Genomic DNA, 19,546 nt, shown 5'->3' on the forward strand with positions numbered 1-19,546 from the left:
GAAAGAGTACATTTTTTGTATAGTTCCAACTTTAGACCTCTGCTAAGATTTCACATACAAAATCTTAACAAAGAACAAGCAGGAATACATTATGAAATACAAAAACAAATTAACTAACTGCATTATAGGTAACAACCATAGTGAGGAGGAAGCAGAGAAAATAATCTACATAACTTTATAAAATAGTATTTTGTTTACGTTCTCTAAGATTAAAAAGGAAAGAAACTACACGTGAATACTGCACTCATCAGTGGTTTCTCATAGGGAAATATATGACTTAATTCTGGAACTATTTTATGTGTATTCTAGAAATTAAGCAAGTAAGTGAACAGATTATAGTCAAAGTCAGATTTCTTACTGTTGGATGAGAGTAATAAATATAGAAAGGTGGAAGACTAGAATGAATCTGGTGTTGGTCTGATATTGAAAGTACCTATATGAACTCATACAGTATACACATACAGACAGATCTAGAAATAGATACAGATGTATGTGTGTGTGTGTGTATATATGTATATATATACACACATATGTACATTTTCTAGCTGTTAAGGAGGCTAGAAGCAGTAACTCTTCACTACCAATGAGTACACTTAGTGCAGTGTACACTTGGTTTCTAAATAGGTTCTAAAAGGAACCATGGATGCTTACAGAAATCACTAATTCCAGGGCTAGAAGATAAAATACAAGATGAGTCCAGGATATCTTCTGGTGCCAGAAATTAAGGAATTATTTTAAAAAGAATGGGGACCCGTCAAAAAGGCACAAGGGTCAAAAGGGAAGGGATTTGTATGGGCAAATTTGGGACATCTTGAGTAACAAAATAAATAACGGTAGCAATGTGTTATAACCTACAGAATAACATAAAAATGTGGGCCCATTATCAATAAAATAACCGAATAAAGAATGGAGAAGTGGGGGCAGGGTAATAGCTCAAGTTGTAGAGCCCGTGCTTAGCATGCATGAGCTCTTGGGTACAACTCCCAGTACCTCCATTAAAAAAAAAAAAAATGGAGAAGAAAACTTCCTCACAGAATTTCAACTAGCAAGAAAATAGATGAAAGTGATGGAAATAGAAAATCGTCATTTGGCAAATCCTTACACTATCGACTGTTTCAGGAAAGAATCATGAGGAAAACCACCCCAAAATAAAAACCAAGAATGCCTGCCAATTAACGGACAAAAATATGATGAGATAAGATACTTACAAGAATTTTCCCATGAGATACTAATTACAAACAAAAACACAGTAATTTGACACGGGCTATATCTGGCAGATACCACCCTAACCAAGTGACCAAAATGAACATCACTAGTGAGAGGACAAACTGCACATCACGGACTCACTGACACACTAATGACATATTAGTTCTGCGCTACTCTTGCCAAAATACATGAACTGAATTTAATCAGGAGGAAACATCTGGCAAACCCCAAATTGGGAGATCTTTTACAAATAGTTGGCCTGTATTTTTAAAACAGTCTAAGGTCATAAAAGCAAACACTGAAGACTTCCAGATTAAAGAAATTTAAGAGATGACAACTAAATGATTGACGATAATGAAGTGGCTCTTTAATCAGGGAGATATTAGTGGAGCAACTGGTGAAATCTGAGTAAGGTCTGTAGAAGGTGACAGAATAAAGTATTTTAATAATGTTAACTCCCTGCTTTTAACAACTGTCCTGTGGTTAAATAAAATGCTATTATTAGGAGAACATGGAAATACATTGTGATATTTTTGCAATATTTTGTAAATTTGAAGTTTTTTCAAAATGAAGTGTTAAAAAAATTAGAAACTGTCTTCATTTCAGCAGGGAAGTAACTTGAACAATCCCTCCCTTAGCTACAGAACTTGTGCTAAGTTAGGTAGACTCCAATAAATAATTTTAAATCTCTCATTACTTTGGCCAACAATCTGGGCAAGAGCAATGATAAAATTTCTCTTCTTTAAAACAAACAAACAAACAAACCAAAAAACCCAGGAACAATTAAATGAAATAGAAAATAAGAACACTAATTGAGTTTGACAAATTTATTGGTTATTTTAGTAAAGACATTCATCTCAGTCATTTCTCTCTCCCATCTTGACCTCAGGTTAGTATTTCATTTGAGTCAAGAAAAATAAATGTAGGAGAGGGATGTTATTTGAACATAAACATTAAAATGGACAAAAATGGAAAGTCTGTCTATATTAAAGCAAGTTAACTTCATGTATCTTGATATAATTAAATCATGTGAGTAAGAACTAACAGTTCTATATACATTGCCATTGTTTTACTTGGGGCTTACTCTAAACTCAAATGCAAGTGAACAAAGTATTAGGAATATATACAGGCTGCTTCTCTGGAGTTATTACCTATTAAAGAGCTCATTGAGTGGTTACCACCAATAAAATAGTCTGAAGCTGCCTCCAAATTCAACATTGTAGGAGTTTTTGAGAAAATCATTATACTATGTTTCTTTTATCTGTGACTATGCTTCTAAAGATATGTTTAATTGTCACATTAAAAAAGAATTCATATACAATACAAAAATACAAAATAAAAACACAATCCTATAACACATAGCTCTAACAAAGTATGTGTGGTCAAAGATTCCACAGAATATGTTTAAAGATGCATTTTCCTTCCTTTTATTTTCAGTACCTAAAATGTGCTTTTGAGAGGCTACTGGTTAATATGTATAGAGTTAAAATAAACCAATATTATTGTGCTAAATAAGAACTCCTGCAGTAAGTTCAAATCAGATTTCACGTTAGTAACTTAAATGCTTTGCTTTGATAAAGTTACAGAAAGTGCATCTTTCTTGTTTTCAATCTTCATACAATGTTGCCCTTTTTTTTTTTTTTGGTGTTTATACCTTTTAAAAGATAAGAACAGCCAAATATTTAAGTATTATGTACATTTAAATTTTTGGTGGTGGTTTGTTATTTTAAAAGAAACAGCTTCCTTATGATTTACCTCAAGATCTGGTGGAAATGCTTACAGGAACTAGCTAATAACAAAAACCAAGAGAAGCACATTCAAAATACTGATTTACTTTGGTAGCAAATGGTTGTTCTTTGAAGACTAATGAAGGTAGACAAGACCTTTAAAGTGAAGTGGGCTATTTCAAATACTCAACAGTTTACATAAAACTTTAAAATGTTCTTTTTAAAGAGCTAAGCATCTGTATCCACTGACAGCAATGCAATACCTAGTTTATGATGACTTAAAACAAAACAAATGCCCATTAGGAAAAAAAGCTGTATTTTATCTAATTTACTTTTCAGTCAATAATCCAGACGTTTTCCTCCCAATACAATACTCCCTTCTCTATAAGGCTGTTCCTGGGAGCCAGACAGTTTAGGTTACTAAGGGAGTTAAGTTAGAGAGTCACTGCCTACAGTTTAAATAGACAATAACTTTTTGCTTCCCTCTTAATGTGCTAATAGTTGTGTCTAAAAAAATATGCAATTCTTAGAAAGGTACCATTTCTGATGTTTTTATTATCTGCAACCTTTGGAAACTAAGCACATGAAACTACAAAATTAGTAAATGTCTTGAAATCTGTATATAAAACATAAATTACCTCTAATTTCAAATTCTCATTTATTAGTGTACCACTCAATCTTAAAAAAAAAAAAAAAGGAGGCTCCAAAGATAGTCTTATACCATTCTTTAAAAAAGGAAACTGTTCCTTTTAACTTTACACCCACCCCACACCCTAATTTCAAAACACATCATTTAATTGTCTTGGTCATGGACATTTCCAAGATGAGATTTTATATTTCGCTCCCAAAGCTTCTGGTTATCAGAAAACCCATGCTTTCCTTTATTGAAGGAATTTGGTCCTGCTGATGTTGGTGTATCCCTGTTAAAAGAAAGGAAATTTACTTAAAATGTTATATATAATGCCTTTTGGGCCATGTTTTTAACTCATTCAAAATACATTTACTTAGTGCCTACTATAAATGCAGGCCAAACATCAGAAGCCACTACAGAACTTTTAAAAAATATCCTTTCCAGCCCCAGTACTCAAGTTTCAGATTCAGAAGACCTGACGAGGAGCCAGGTAAATCTTTAGGTTTAACAAACATTTAAGGCGATTCCGTTAACAGCTATTGGTGGCAAACACTACAGTTTAAAAAAACATTGCTTGTAACCCATTAACAGGGTCATGGAATCATTTGGTGGCTTAACATCAGTATTTATAAAAAATGAGATAGAAGAAAAAACATGAAGATGTATCTCACACACACAATTCAGGTTCATTTTACGAACTTCTGTTTCAATTGCACGTGCTTAGGTTATGCAGATATATGTATTCTGGATGTTTAGACTAGGTTATAATGTCAGATGTATTTCTTACTCTAGGTCCCAGTGTAAAAGGCAGGCAGGAAGGCAGCCATGGGTCTGTTCCCATTTGAATCACAGACAAAGTCTGAAGACTGATGTTTGAATACTTAGCGCTTAGTTCTTCAGGAGGATATACATTTAGTAGAAATGAGGACACAGTATAAATTGTTTTGAAGCCCAACTTTCTTACTAGCCTCTAAATTATCCATTTATGCATACAAAGACAGGAAAATGAACATGGTGTAAACTTGAAATTAATGTTATTTCCACAATAACAGAAACAATGGAAAAAATGTTTTTGTCTTATTTTGATATTTGGCATCTAGTTATCAAGGAAAAAGGGACACATACAACCAAGATTAACTGGCAGGAATGATATTTTTTAAGTGAGATGTGTGATAACCATTTCTTTATACCAGGAAAAAACTTGATTTTAATTTTAAATCAGAAACATTTCTCATAACTGTTTATTTGAAAAAATATACATGCTATGTATCTGAAAAGAAACAGCCTTAAGTTGTTGTTATTTTTTAAAAATACTCATTTTCTCTTACCAGGATAGAAAAGATCACCGATAACTCAGAAAACAAAACTGTTTTGCCAAAATATATAAGGAAAGCCTGAACACTAATAGATCATGTGCAATTTGCAATTTGCTCTTAATTCACTATAATTTTCTACAATATTATACAAAAATTTTAATACCTTCCAATATTCTTCATCCTCATCTTTGCCTCTGGAGGCATTTCCTCTGGTTCACTCTGGAGAAAAAAAATAAGATAGAAACAGAAATGACTGCATATAGATAGAGTAGATCCTTGAACAAAGTGGGGGCTATGGGCACTAACACTGTTCCTATCCCTTCATAGTCAAAAATCTGTACACAACTTTATAGTTGTGTCCTCCATGTCCATGGTTCTGCACCTGAGGATTCAACCAACCTCGGATAGCCTAGTACTCTAGCACGTATTTACTGAAAAAAAAAAAAAAAATTGTGTGTAAGTAGGCCCATGCATTTCAAACTCGTGCTGGTCAAGGGTCAACTGTGTATTAAATTCACATGATTACCAGTAATGCTAAATTTTATATCTAAGTCCATAAATTTTGGTAAAAAGAGAAAATCGCTTATCTTAATTACATTTTAAAAAGAAATTCATGCTTCCAATGTGCTGATTTTGTATAAAGAAAAAAAGTCTGGTAAAAACTTTTTGATATTCTAGAACTAAAGTCATTTGTTTACTATAAGCTACACATTGCATTAAATGCTTTAATATGCACCATGTCTTAAAACCCTAACGATTTTACAAGGTGAGTACGAGCATCATCATTTGCATTTTGTAAGTGAGGTAATAAACAAGGTTAACTTGTCTAGTCACAAAGCTAATAAATAGCAAGATAGTTGGATGCCAGAGCAAAAGCTCTTAACCACTTTACTGTATGGCTGGCTCTCAGAAATGTCTCCTTCACTATAAAGACATCTTCAAAGTTCATTCACTACTTTTTCATAGTTATTGCTAGTGAAAAGGTAAGTGACAAGTGCCTTTTAGTTGTTTTTATGTATAAATGTTACTGCTCAGCTAAACATTCTTGTTTAAACGGGCATCTGCAAGATCCAGCTTCATGGGGTTTTTACTGGTCAAATGTGAGGCAATTTGAGCCTTATGGACTGTTGAATGAAGAAAGAACCCACGAGCCTACACTTACATGAGTAAGTAAGAGCTCTTCCTTACAGTAAGAGACAATTAACAAACATAAAGGGGATGAAAGAAGGAGAAAAATCACCATTGGGCAAACATCATAATACTTGATTCTAGTGAGAATCATCAATGAATGTTAACACTCACAAGTGAATGCTTAAGAAATTACATATTTTCACATATTCTTAAAAAATATCCCCACAAGATAATTTTAATTACACATGGTGAAACAGTAACTTGACTGTAGAGAAATCTGGCAGACATTACTTTAAGCAAATGACCAAAGTTAACACTGCCAGTGATGGGACATACTGACAGCATGTGCTCCCTGATATGATACATTGAGAACTTGGGATCACTTCTGTGGTTTGCCTGCTGAAAGGTGTGTAAATCTAATCATGAGGAAACATCAGACAAATCCAAACCGAGAGGCATTCTACAAACTAACTGGCCTGCACTCTTCAAAAATGTTACTGCCATAAAATACACAGAACACCTGGGAATTCTGCAAAATGAGAGACTAAAGAGATACAACTGAAATTCAAAATTAATTAATTAAATGAATGCCCTCTTTGTCCAGTATCTTTCAGACTTAACCTTAGATACACATCTAAGGTTACTTAACTATGTTCTGCAGAAAAAGGAAGAACCAGATGAAGATTTTTAGATGCCAGTGTTCTTTTACCTAAGAGACAACTTTATCCTTAACTACCATTACCATCTTATAGCAGAAAGAGTGTTGTCTGAACCTGTCTAAAACTTCTTTCAAAACAGGGAAAACAGTAGAACACAGGACAAGAAACCAGAGACCTAAATTCTGGTTCAATACTTATATGCATTAAAACATACTCATGCATGTTTAACTTAATTTCTCCATCTGCAAAACAGGAATAATTATGTCAGACAATTCACAGGGATATATGGAAGGTAAGATAAAGTTACATGAAAAGATTCAACTCATTAGGCAAAGTAAGCCATTACCATTAGGTAGGTGTTTACAATTCCCAGCCTCTGTACTTCTGCACAGGCTGTTCCCTTTCCTATACTGTCCTTCCCTGATACAACCTGTAAATATCAAAATGCTAACTAATCTCTTAAGAATGTTAGAGATGACAGAAAACATTAAATATAATTTAGGTTAGTGCTTTTCAAACTTTTTTATGGGGGATGGGAAATTAAATACATTTTCCTCAACAAAACATTACTTGAGTTCCCAAGCACCAAACAGATAAAAGAATAGATATAAGTGAAACAGGAGCAAGAGGCCGGAACTGTGCTTGTTAACCATCACCTAACACCACAGTAGCTCCTGAGACATTCCCACAGAACCCTGGAACTCTGAGAAAGTTTAAAAATCTGTCATCTAAATTTAGTCTTCATTTTACAGCTGAAAAACTAAGGCTCCAAAAAGGTAAAGTTATTTATCCACAGGTTTTCTATTGGTTAATAACTGGACAGGGCAGGAAAAGAATCCAGGTCTTCCCATCACCAGTCTAGCAGCAACTAGTTACTGGGCCCCTCTTCCTTACCTGAATCTCTATCATTTCATCTCTTCAGGTACTTTTAACTTTTATCTCGTACTATTTTATGTTTAAGTCCCTGCCCTGCTAGGCTGAGTTCCCAGAACATGTCTGATTTATCTTTGTAATCTCACTGTACCTAGCATATGGAAAGCACTCAAATGTGTAGAATGAGTAAAAGTCCAAAGAAGAATAGAGATAACAGCAATTATTTACCCATTCATCCGGGCTCCAATCATTCCATAGTTATCCTTGCCTAAAACTTTTCTACAAAAACCTCCAGTCCTGTCAAATATAGCTGCTTAGCATTTACCATGTGTGATTTGAAGGCTAATGTCTTAGCTTACAAAACTATTACTTGGTTTGTCAAAACCTTGTCTAATGTTTTAGTACCCAACTCCTATCTATTTCTTCTCATATCTTCTTCCCAATCACTCCAGCCCCAGTTTGTGCTCCTCTGAATGTATAATTCTTATCCACACTGCTTTAGGGAGCGATTGCTCAGGTATCCTGTAACTGTTATACACTGGGGTCACATCTTAAGTGAGGGTTAGGTTCTAAAGTCAGAGCCTAAGGAAAAAAATCATAGTCATAATTATGCTTAAAATTCCCTGTGTCATTCACAAGGACGGTAAGAGAAGGACATTGTGAGGGGCACAGAAGAACTAGGACTGCCTAAGAGAAGAGCAGGTAAGCATCCTATGCTCATTCTGGAACATATGTGTATTGAGCAGATCTGGCAGTCAGTATTTTAAATGACCCTACAATCAAATTAAAAAAACAATCCAGATTTTGCAGGTGTCATTAAAACAACAACAACAAACTGTTCAGAGTTCAAAGAAAATTCACTAGTACCATAATACAACTTGACAATTTGCCACTAATATCTTCCTTAAAGAATTGGTTAAAATAAAAAAAACCAAGTATTGACTTACATCTTCATCTTCATTAAAAGCTGCTGCTACTGAAAGGGTTTTTGGAGCAAGAGTTGGAACGGTTTCTTTAGGCTTCTGAAGAAGAAACATTAAAAAGAGTATCACATAGTGTTTATAAGGCTTATTTTAACAATATGAGTAATTTATCATCAAAGATTCAACTTTACATTTTCATAGAAACATATAGTAAGGAACTAAGAACAGACTTTGGAGAAATCCATTCTCTCTCTTTTAAAATGTAGGTTAACAATGGGTAGGTTTTACTTTATTAATTATATCTGTTTGTTTTCCTCCTGTAAAGATTTTATAGCTAGGATCTATAATTTAATATCATTAAGCTAAAAGGTACCTGGTACAGGTAAAAGAAAATGGACATTAATACTCTCATAGTAACATTAAGTATAGCATGTCTTGAGAAAGACACCAAGACTCATCCTTCTCTAGTAGCTAGCTTCCTACCCCTCAGCCTGTAAACTTGCTTCATCCACACCATCTCTTCTAACCGAGGTTTCTGAACTACATTGTCCTATCTCCAGCCTTTCACCACCAGTCAGCCTTCAACCCACTGCAACCTGGCTTCCTCTTTCACCATTTCCCATGATTCCCCACTCACCTAGAACCAAGTGACCCTGATTCTATAGTCACCAATGACTAGGGTGCTACATTTGACTAATCACCAGCTCCTTTTTGAAAACACCCTTACTTTGGCTTCTGTGACACTGCTTTTAATTGGCTATTCTTCTAATTCTCTGACCTCTTGTTCTTGCTCTTCCTTGCCTCCTGTTCCTCCCTTAAATGATAGATACCCAAGATTCTGTCCTTAGTGATCTTTCCTTTTCTGTACTTCCCTCGTCAACTTCATTTACTCCCAGTTTTAACTACCAAATCCTATGTCTACCCCAAACAGATGTCATCTGCCTACTGGACAGCTCCACTTAGAGCTCCCAGGGGTACCGTAGTTTCAGTGTCCTCAAGTACCCAAGCCAGAGAACCTTTTCTTCAACTTGCACGTTCTATTGTAAGGTCCTGCTAATTAGATCTCTATTAAATAGACTTAAACCTGCCTCTGCCTTTTACTACCACACTACCAGCACCTAAGGCCTCTTAGCATCACTCTCCTGAACTACTGTTAAAAATACCATCTCCCCATCTGTTTTTTTCCCCTCTAATTCTCTATATTGGTACCTGAGTCATTTTTCTAAAATGCACACCTGTTTAAGGGTTGACACTCCTTATAATGGTTCCACGACTCCTCCAGAATCTAAAGAATAAACCCAAACTATATTTTGGAGTACAAGTCCTTTATGATTTGGTCCTATCGTCTTATTTGGGGAGCTTTCTATCCCTACATTTGCCTACCTAACACCTTCTAACCAGGAACAATTTCCTGAATGCATCATGCAGCTTCACATCTAAACTGCCTCTGCATGAAGTTCTTTTTATCTGAGATGTCCCTTTACCTTCTGCCTGCACTTAAGGCCAACTCTAGCATCACCACATCAGTGAAATCTTCTCCAAGCTGCTGAAACAAAATTAACCACCCCTTCTTATATAGCACACACAAACACTTTTTATAAATAATATCTGCTTTTGAAGGAATAAAAAATGTTCATTTGGAGAATATGCATAGTAACTCCAGAAACACCCTTTACTCTTAAAAGATGTCATATATCTGATGTTGTACATACAATGTAAGACACAAATAAGTATTTGTTGGTTGATAAACTATCTTATCACATCATATAATCAAAAGCAACAGTTTTAACTAGTTTTTATATCCTACATCTCACTTCGCCAAGAAGATTATGTTTACACTTTGGTTTATTTCATGAACATAGGTTTTTGTTTTCTAAATATTAAAAAGTTTTACTGAATAGGCTTTTTCAAGCACAATACTCCCAACTAAAATGATCAGCAGTTATTAAACCATGTCAATGATCTTTATACAAAACAGATTAAACCAAAAGAATCAGCTCAAATAGGGAGACTAGTTATGAAATAATGAAGTTACAAGCTGAATGTCTTTTGTTCAGACTGATTTTTTTTTTTAGAAAAAGGAAGCAAAGGAAAAGGGCAAACAACACAGGGTAGGAGTGAGGGTTCTGAGGAATGGTGTCTCTTTTAAAACTAGAAGTGCAGCCCAAACATACTGTCTCTAGTAGGAACCTAATATCTACCATATTTTTAAGATCTCTGAATGACACATAATGAAAAAGAAATAAAGCTGCATGTATCTGGCAACTTAGCATTAGTTTTCACAGAACAGACTTGAATAAACACCTTAAAAGCAATTTTAGGATTATTCTCCTTACATATAACTCTTTTCTAAAGTCAACAGCAATACACTATTCAAGTAAACTTCTTTTTCTTAAAGAAGAGATCTATTTAGTGGAACCACACAAAGTTATCACTTCTGTGGGTCAGAAACTGTCAAATCTCGAAACTTCAATCTAATATTTCAAATACTTTCCAGACACTCCAAGGTTCATTAAGTACTAATTCAAGGCTGACATCTTACAAGGGATAAAAAGTTGATCTGTAAAGGACTACTATCCTAGAATACAGAGTATTCAATGTCCATTTGTAGCTCCAAAGTAAGGTAATCAGGAAGCTCTTCTTATCAATCAATACCTTACTAATACTAATCTTTTAAAATACAAATAACTGATTTCTAGAGATATTATTTTTAATATTACCAAAATTTAAAGGTAAGAAAAAAAAACTGAAATTCTTTCTGAAAATATCTTTCAGAGGTTTTGCTCAACACAGGAAATTCTAACCAATTACTTTATAATCATATATTCTTCTTCTCATATTGAAAATTCCTTTTAAAAAGTTTTAACAAGTTATAACTTACCCAGATCTTTTTTGAATACAGAGCTAATAATTTCTTAAATACCTACATACAGGTTCATGCAGCAATGTATCTTTTTATACTTAATTTATCATAATCCAGTCAAAGTAGGTTTCCAAAACAAATTCCTAAGACCTATTACGAATGTAATATATAAATTAACTCACACTTGAGCCAAGTTTGATGGATATGGCTGAGGCTTTCTTTGTTGTCTGACTACCTATGGCAAATCCAAACTTGGAGATCTTTGTAGGCTTTGTTGGGAGGTCTGCAGCTTCTTCTTCAGCTGATCGCTTCTCAGCGCTGCGACTGGAACTTTCCCCTCCATTACTGGAAGAAACAGTCTTAGTTTTCACAGGTTTTTCTGCTTCTTCTTCAGGTCCTGGTGAAGTCGAAACAACTTACCAAGATGAGCTATTTTTACTGAGCAGATTGATGGGAGCAGCAACCTCAAAAAGCATCGTTATTAGGAAGATACCTCTGCAGTTGTCACCTACTGACCCAACAGTCTCTTCCACTGTTTGTTAGAGTATACAGCAGGAACTGAGATTGTGTGGCAGTAGAAAAGGCTCCCATGAATTAACTAGCATAAAATACAGAGCAATTTAAAATTATAAATACAAAGTTCACAAAAAGACCCTTCAACTAAACACTGTAAGTTGTACAATAATCAAGTTATTTGTGGGATTTTTGCTTTTCATAAATAAAGACATAAATTCTTCTATAAAAAGTAGTTTGTTAGCAATTAGTCACAACACAGAATAATACATTTGACTAATAAAGTCTAATTTTTTCAATAATATGCTACTAGTTATACAAAGTACCTTGTTATGAACAGCCCACTATTACTCAAACTACAATGTTAGTACAGCCTGGAGTTATTTTCTTGAGTGATGTGTTCTTCATGTACATCTCATACCATCTTTAGAGTTGAAAAAGAACTTGAAGGTCATCCCTTCCTGAGTAATTTAATTCTGCTCTTGGAGCTTGGTTATCATCTGTTTAAACTACCCTTGAGAGCTACCTACAGTCATACTTAGGTTTACACATTTTTTTCTCATGAAAGGAAGATGAGCTAATGAAAATTTCAAACAGAAGGCATACATATGTAGATAAGGAATGCAAGACGTCTTTCAGTAATTTTGCTTCTGTTTACGTTAATCAATGATGAAATCAGTTCACATCTTGAATATCTTAGGTCTCTTACAGATGAAGGCTATTTAAGAATATATTGGGAGGTAAGACTGAAGAAAGCTGATTATTAGGAATTTTATTTTCTTCCCCAAGTTTACCAATTTACTCTTCTGAATGTACTTTGCTACACTGAATGAATGGTTTATTTATAGGGAAAGAGAAGATCCTCTAAGGGATGGCCCTGACAACAGTTAAGAAAACAGGACAAAAAGCTAGAATAGGGGGAAAAACAGAGGACAAGTGGTGAATTAAAAGGCAGGAGGCTATAGATCCCAATCTATATAGTTTTGGAATGATGGGGTCGCTATATTAATAAGCACCTTGAACAGAACATTTGATTTTGTTTAGAGGGAAAGAAAAGGAACTCTTTGTTACCTTTAGATATGGGGTGAAAGTTGTAATAACAATGTGGGGGAAGAATTAAGCAGGATTAGGTTCTGGGATTTCCCCAAGGAGGCAAAGATAGTACTGGAATGGTTGCCTGAGGTGCCATTCACTTATTTAGATGTAAAATTACAAAAGCACATAAAGAATGTAAAATTGCCATTCAATATTTGAAATATAGAACTCAATATAGAATTTAAAAAAAGAGTATTATACAAACACTATTTTTTTAAGGTCTAAGTTTATCACTAAAAGCACTTATGCTAAATTTTATTCTGCATTCTATTTATAGTTTTAATCAAACATGAATTTTACAGTAAAACCAAAACAATGATAACTACTTCTTTGTGACTGACACATAGCTAAAACTGAAAATTCACTGGCTTTACATTTTGGAACACATGTAAACATATAAAAAACCCACTGGATTCACATACAGAAGTAATCTATACACTAAAGAAACAAGTTCTGTGCAAGCACAAACTCTGAAAAACATCAAAACAAACAGTATAAAGAACATTTAGTCTTGATTGTACTATAACCCTGCTCTTTGAAATATGACACATGGACTATTAGTCAAAATTCCTGGTTCTTTAGAAACCTATCTTTTCTTAATTCTGGGTCTCTTTTTACCCAGAGAATAATTATGGACAAAGAATCTAGAAAAATCAAAGCATAAATATGAGAAAAGGTGAAAGACTTAATTCTTACTATAACATTAATAATAACATTGTGATAACCAGCTGAACTAGTATGTACTAATACATGAAAACTATACTATTTTCCAATTCTATCATGCTGCAGGGCAGATTTCTATAGTGACTGCTCTAGAAAAAGGTAGTATGAACAGGAGAGTTGGGAAAACTACTTTACCATTAATCAGTCAGCTAGCAGCAACTCAATTTTATTTACATTTGTGTCCCTGCCATCTGAAGAAGCAAACTATTAAGACCACCCACACCTCAGTTTCACTCTGAAGATTAAACATGTCTATTAGGTCATTTCTACACAACTGATTCTAGATCCAACAATTTATTTCTGGACATAGCAAATAACTGGACTTGCTCCCCATCACCTTTTGTTTGTTTGTTTTAAAGCAAATGTAAATACTCTATAGCTTTAAAAAAATCTACTCTTCAGGGAAGGGATGGGAGATGGAGTGAAGGAAGGTGAATGCACTAACAGTACTCATTACTTAGCCTTAAATGGCTCAATTTGTCACATGGATTGGAGCTGTATTTTCTCTTCAAGTAATCCTCTTCCAACAACTATGCAGTAAAATACACAAAACATTTAGGAAATAAAGCAAATGGAAGAAAGAGATGAAGATGGGAAATATGACAGCCAAATCTATGTTATTATCAATGTGACTGCAATTACAATTTCTGTAAATCTATATATAGTTGATTAGAAAATTACTTCAACCTAATGTGAGCTTTGAAACATACCATTAAACATAAACATTAATTCCTAAGTCCATTAAGTGTTTTCCTTTAAACACAACATGTACTACTATAGTATTTGGGGCTTTTAATCCAGAACTGCTGTTACTTATTTAATGAAATGTTTTGTATTTAGGGACTGCGGAAAACAAAATTTTGAATGGCCACAGATTTGTTATGTGAACATTTTTAACAATGTGACTTACATTTTAAGGAGCAACTAAATACAGGGTCAGTTTTTAAAAAATAAAACATCATTTTATAACAAAACATGGATAAATTGTATCAAATTACAAGATTCTTTATCAAGGAGTATTTTAATAAAAGAGATTTTTATCTAATTTGAACTCATTTTGAGCAAACAAAATATGTAGATTAGTTAATGTGAAATCAAATTATACATTTTTTTTCCTTTTTCATTGAGTAGTTGGGGAGGAGAGGTGAGCCTTGGAGTACAAATGTACCTCACTTTGAAAAAAATTACCTAATAAGATTTAAGTTCATAAGGGTACCCTTCATGACCCATTTGAATTCTGGTAGATTCTTCATTTGAGAAAAAGGGCACATACCTACTTCTCTAATAGTAATGGTGTGCAGCTTAAATGAGAACATATTCAAGAACCTCCTACTGTCTGGCAAAATAAGTGTCAATTTCATTAGAGTAGATTTTATATAGCCTGAGGTGGGTGTGATTTCGATATGAATAGCTCTTCTCTAAAATTTTGACTTATTTCAAGGAGCTACAAATATTTAGCCAAAGGGGGGGGGGACTACGGAAAGCCTTATCCTTAACATTAGCAATTCAAGTAAGAAGCTTCTCATATCGACATAAATTAAGGTTAACTATGGAAGTAATCTACTCATTGAAAAAAAAATACATTTCCAACTTATTGGACTATTCAATAGGAGTTAAAAATCAGAATAATTTCTAGGTAAGCCCCTAAGACAAACTTAACAGTGCCTACAGACCTACTGTTTTAAAACAGTGCCTACTTGCCACAAAATTATCAATTTAGCAATATCCATGGCATGAAATGTTTAGCTATGATTTCTTGGCACAATTTCATTAAAAATACCTACATTCAAAAATGGTTTATAGGAACCTACAAACTACTATTTTCTTGCAAGGGAAGGCATACCAAGGCAGATTACATAGATTTATTAAGGGATATTATGCATTTTAAGTCACCAATGAGGAGACATTAAAAATTTTTGATACCAATTAGCAAAGATAATTTTGTACCACTCTCTCCGCAAAAATGCTAAAATAGAAACATCAGTGTTCATCCTACAGAGGGAATTATTCCAACTGAAAGGGTGGTGGATAAAAACACAGACGCTTAAGGTACATTTTGGCAGCACACTAAAACACATCTCAGATACTCTCAGTCAAAATAATCAGAAGGGGAGGAGATAGCTCAATTGGTAGAGCATATGCTTAGCATGCAAGAGGTCCTGGGTTCAATTCCCAGTACCTCTGTTAAGTAAACAGATAAATCTAATTACCTCCCCCCTCAAAAACAAAAAAAAAGCCATTCTGAAAACTAAAAGATAGTCTAAAAGCGAGATAAGATTCTTTAAGCTAGAGATCTTTGTTTTTCCTCAAACTATTAATTTTTCAATGTTAATTTCACTCGATAATTTCCAAGACAATTTTTGAGGAAAAAAATCGCTCACGTAGCACTACATGGTTTAAACTGCTGTTTCATAAACTATTTTACTAGTGAACAAAACAAAACAAAAGGGGAGAGGTGTGGGAAGGAGTAAGAGTTCTGGCTCAAGTAATAGCACTGTACGTATTTTTTAAAAAAGAAATTCTGGGTCCAAAGTAACCTAACATTAATTACACTTTTTTCAATTTTTGTTTCCAAGTCAATCTAAACATGTTAGTTAGGTCCTAACAGTTGCCTCCATATACTATTACTCTTCCGTATTTTCTCATACTAAATACTTTCTGGGATAAGACTTGAGGGAGAGTTAGAATAGTGTAGTACTTAAAACGTTCTAAAGACATTATGATCAGCTCGCACGTGTTAAGTCACTTGCCTTCTTAGGACAAAGCGGCGGGAGAGCTCGAGAGATTACGTGTTTCTTTTCCTTCATGCACAACACCCCAATTTAGAGAGATGGAGGTGACAGAATAAAGATAGCTGTAATCTGAGTTTACATCGTAAGGAAATAGAGGAAGAATCATGCTAGCCTATTGAGCCACCTAAATACCTGGCATGCAGCGAAGCTGGCAACAGCTTGGCTCAGAAAGGCAGATATTCAAAGAAAGACAACCTAACCCTATACCTCGCAGATTAAACCAGGAGGCAGGCAAAGGTATTTCTCTTTCCCTCCATCGCCTCGATCTATCCCGTTACAGGATCAGTATTAGGCTTGAAAATGTAGGAAAGAACAAGGCCGAGGTCGTCCACCTCCTCAGCGAAAAGGGAACAGCAAACTAACTCCTAGGTGTAACAGAGAGGCCGGCACCGTCGGAAACTCGGCCTGCGGCCAGTTCCTGAAAGGCCACTCCTCGGTGACTCGCACTTGGTGAGCGCGCGAGTGCGTTTTATGTGATGTGCGTCTCCGGTGTGGCGGCAGCGGCCCCTGCACCGCCACTCCTATTCCCACCCCGAGTTCGGTCCCCATTTCTGGTGCCCATCTCCCTTCTCTTCGGAAGCAGGGCCTCCGCTGGGGCCAGGACGTGACCAACAGTGACCGGCTCCGCCCGACAAGGAGGCGATGTGGGCCCGGATCCCAGCGGGCCGCACCGGGCGTGCCCGGGGCTCGTCTGGGCCCAGCACCTGACCGGGTGAGCGCCAGATCTGCCCATTCTCACCCCACTCTCCTCCCCCCACCCCAGGGAGCTCAAAGAAAGGCCCACAGCATCCCACGCAGCCCGCGACGCTGGGGTTGTGTTCACCTCCGGCGGCTCCAGCTCGCTGCGGTTTCTCAGGCTTCTCCTCTCCCGCCTTCCCGTCCGCCATTTTCCCCGCCGCGGCCTCCCCTGCAGCCTCGCCAAGGACGTCACGGCCCCGCCCAGCAACCATTGAGCTTCGAAGCCAGCGCTGGAGGTGGTAGCCTAGAGCGGCCCTAGAGAATAAAGAGCGGTCCTTCGGAAACGGAAGCGGATGTGATATCATCTGCAAGCCGCCTCTAAGGAAAGGGAGGGGAAGGTGGTCCAGTACGGGAATGACTGGGGGCATCATTAGAGGTCAGTTTGATTTTCATTGTCTGCTGGCGGATCCAGAGGAATGAGCCGAGATGGGAACCTAACCCTGAAAACGTTGGTGAAATCTTGAAAGGTTTCTGCAGACCGGGGTGTGATTTCACCTGAAGCTAGTAGGGTCTTTCACTCTGTTTTTGCTAGCTCACGTGTACCTACTCAAAAAAAAAAAAAAAAAAAAAAAAAAAGTAGGGCCGAATTCTTTTCCCAATCTGAGGGAAGTCTGCGTTTGTCGAGCGCCCTCTTGTGTTAGACAATATCTCGTTTAAACCCCACAATAGTCCAGTGCGGATTTATCCTCTTGTTAACAGAGTTGAGACCAAAGAAAAATTTATCCAAGATCATGTAGGCAAGTGGTAAAACTGCTTTTTCTACAGGCCGCAATTTTCTGTGTGGAGACGTTACTTGACTACGTGAAGGCCACGGCTGTTTCTGTCTTATTTAGAAACTGAGTGAGTCCCGAGGGTTTGAGAATGAAGTCCAAGCCTTAGCCTAACTTTTCAGCTTCACCTTCCCTATTTCTCTGTATTTATACTGTCCTCTTGCCATACGGGGCTGCCTTTTGCCATATGCCCTTTCTTGTCTAGGAAACTAGTTTTTGGGTTTGTCATACAGTATACAGTGAGTGTTACAGAAATTGGTCTTAAGGAGTCAAAACTTGGGTTTAAATCCCTAATCTGTTCTTAACTGGCTTAATAAACCTTGAGGGTTTCTTATTGCCTACAGACCTACATTTCCTTCTCTATAAAATAGAAATAATAACAGTACTTCCTCAAAGGGTGGTCCTGGGGATCAAATGAGATACTGGGTTACATATACCATTCTTTGGTCACTTTTTACTTCTTTCAGTACGTGTTCAAAGAAAAAAAAAAGTCTCCCTATATGGCTCAAAAGTTCTTTGACGATGGAGACCATTAAAAAAATTTTTTTTCTTCACTGTGTTTTGTATTGAACGTTTCATATATGAAAGATGTTCAGTATTTGTGTATGGATGGTTCCGCAGGCTCCATCTGGCAAATAAAGAAAGAATCAAAGTGTGTTTCCTGTGACAGAAGGACAGTTTGCTGATACGGTGATTTGGTGATTTCAAGTCCTTGGTCCCCATTTATGACGGTATATGTAAAAGTGCCAGCAAAGTATTTTACATAGAGCAGATAATTAATTCAAGTTTGTTTCATTTTTCCTAGATGTGATCTCCAAAAGTTACTTAATCACTGACACTCTATCATTTTTCACTAGAGACATAAACATGAGATTTTATGTGTAATTATGTATTTATTTATGGATGTTTATATTTTTAAATGAGAAAAATGAAGTTCAGGGGGGAAGAGTGCAAGCTTAGCCTGCAGGAGGTCCTAGGTTCAATCCCCAGTTCCTCCATTTAAATAAATAAATAAATAAATGACTTAATTACCCTCCCTCCCCACCAAAAAAAGAAAAATGAAGTTCAGAGAGGTCACATATAGCTATCCAGTTCCATATACCACATTGTAGAAGTTAAGGATGGAAGATATTAATCCATTCACCTCTCAGTTCCATGAGATCATATCGTGCCTATCTTGCTCACCATTGTTTCCCTAGGACCTAGACTATGCCAGTTTTCAATAAATACTCATTGGGAAAAATGAATGCAAGCTTCAGTAACCCCAAACAAATGGGTTAAGGAATGAAAAGGCAGTGTAGTGCAGGGCAAAGAGCAGCAGCATTGCATCAGACAAAACTAAATTTAAATTCTAACCCTGCCATTTGCTAATTCTGTGAGTTTGAACTGATAAAGTAATCTTACTGAATATGTTTTAACTATAAAAATGTACTAATACTTAGAGGGTTACTGAGAAGATAAGTGATAATACAGGTAAAATGTGTAATATAGTGCCTAGTTCATGGTGGGCACTTGCTCAATAAGAGCTATTGTTTGTGACCTCTAAAAAGCCATTCAGATGATTTAAAAAGCTGGAAATGGGAGGT

At 35.9% G+C, this 19,546-nt stretch overlaps 1 protein-coding gene across 2 annotated transcripts; it reads right to left on the reverse strand.

Annotated features, from left to right (window-relative positions):
* Positions 1 to 2,018: 2,018 nt before the first annotated feature.
* On the reverse strand, positions 2,019 to 17,394 carry PCNP (PEST proteolytic signal containing nuclear protein). 2 transcript variants are annotated; one of them, XM_031456476.2, is made up of 6 exons: positions 17,276 to 17,360; positions 11,750 to 11,927; positions 11,512 to 11,674; positions 8,491 to 8,565; positions 5,044 to 5,099; positions 2,019 to 3,853 (listed from the first exon to the last, which is right to left on the reverse strand). In XM_031456476.2, exons 2-6 carry the CDS (start codon positions 11,803 to 11,805, stop codon positions 3,727 to 3,729), a joined length of 477 nt encoding a protein of 158 aa, XP_031312336.1. In that variant the 5' UTR covers positions 11,806 to 11,927; positions 17,276 to 17,360; the 3' UTR covers positions 2,019 to 3,726. The 2 variants fall into 2 exon arrangements, with proteins under 2 accessions (XP_031312336.1, XP_010976731.3); XM_010978429.3 differs by lacking the exon at positions 11,750 to 11,927 and having other exon boundaries at positions 11,512 to 11,726; positions 17,276 to 17,394.
* Between the last annotated feature and the right edge of the window lie 2,152 nt (positions 17,395 to 19,546).

The sequence above is a fragment of the Camelus dromedarius genome, chromosome 2 (genome assembly GCF_036321535.1).
Source record: "Camelus dromedarius isolate mCamDro1 chromosome 2, mCamDro1.pat, whole genome shotgun sequence".
Lineage (NCBI taxonomy): Eukaryota > Metazoa > Chordata > Mammalia > Artiodactyla > Camelidae > Camelus > Camelus dromedarius.

What these genes read in the sequence shown, in the direction of transcription:
- PCNP (XM_010978429.3), bottom strand. Translation starts at nt 17,339, where the DNA reads ATGGCGGACGGGAAGGCGGGAGAGGAGAAGCCTGAGAAACCGCAGCGA. An exon ending in GCGAGCTGGAGCCGCCGGAG is followed by an intron (nt 11,727 to 17,275) that starts GTGAACACAACC and finishes CGACTTCACCAG; the next exon opens with GACCTGAAGAAGAAGCAGAA. An exon ending in CTTTTAATGAAGATGAAGAT is followed by an intron (nt 5,100 to 8,490) that starts GTAAGTCAATAC and finishes TTTTTTCTCCAG; the next exon opens with AGTGAACCAGAGGAAATGCC.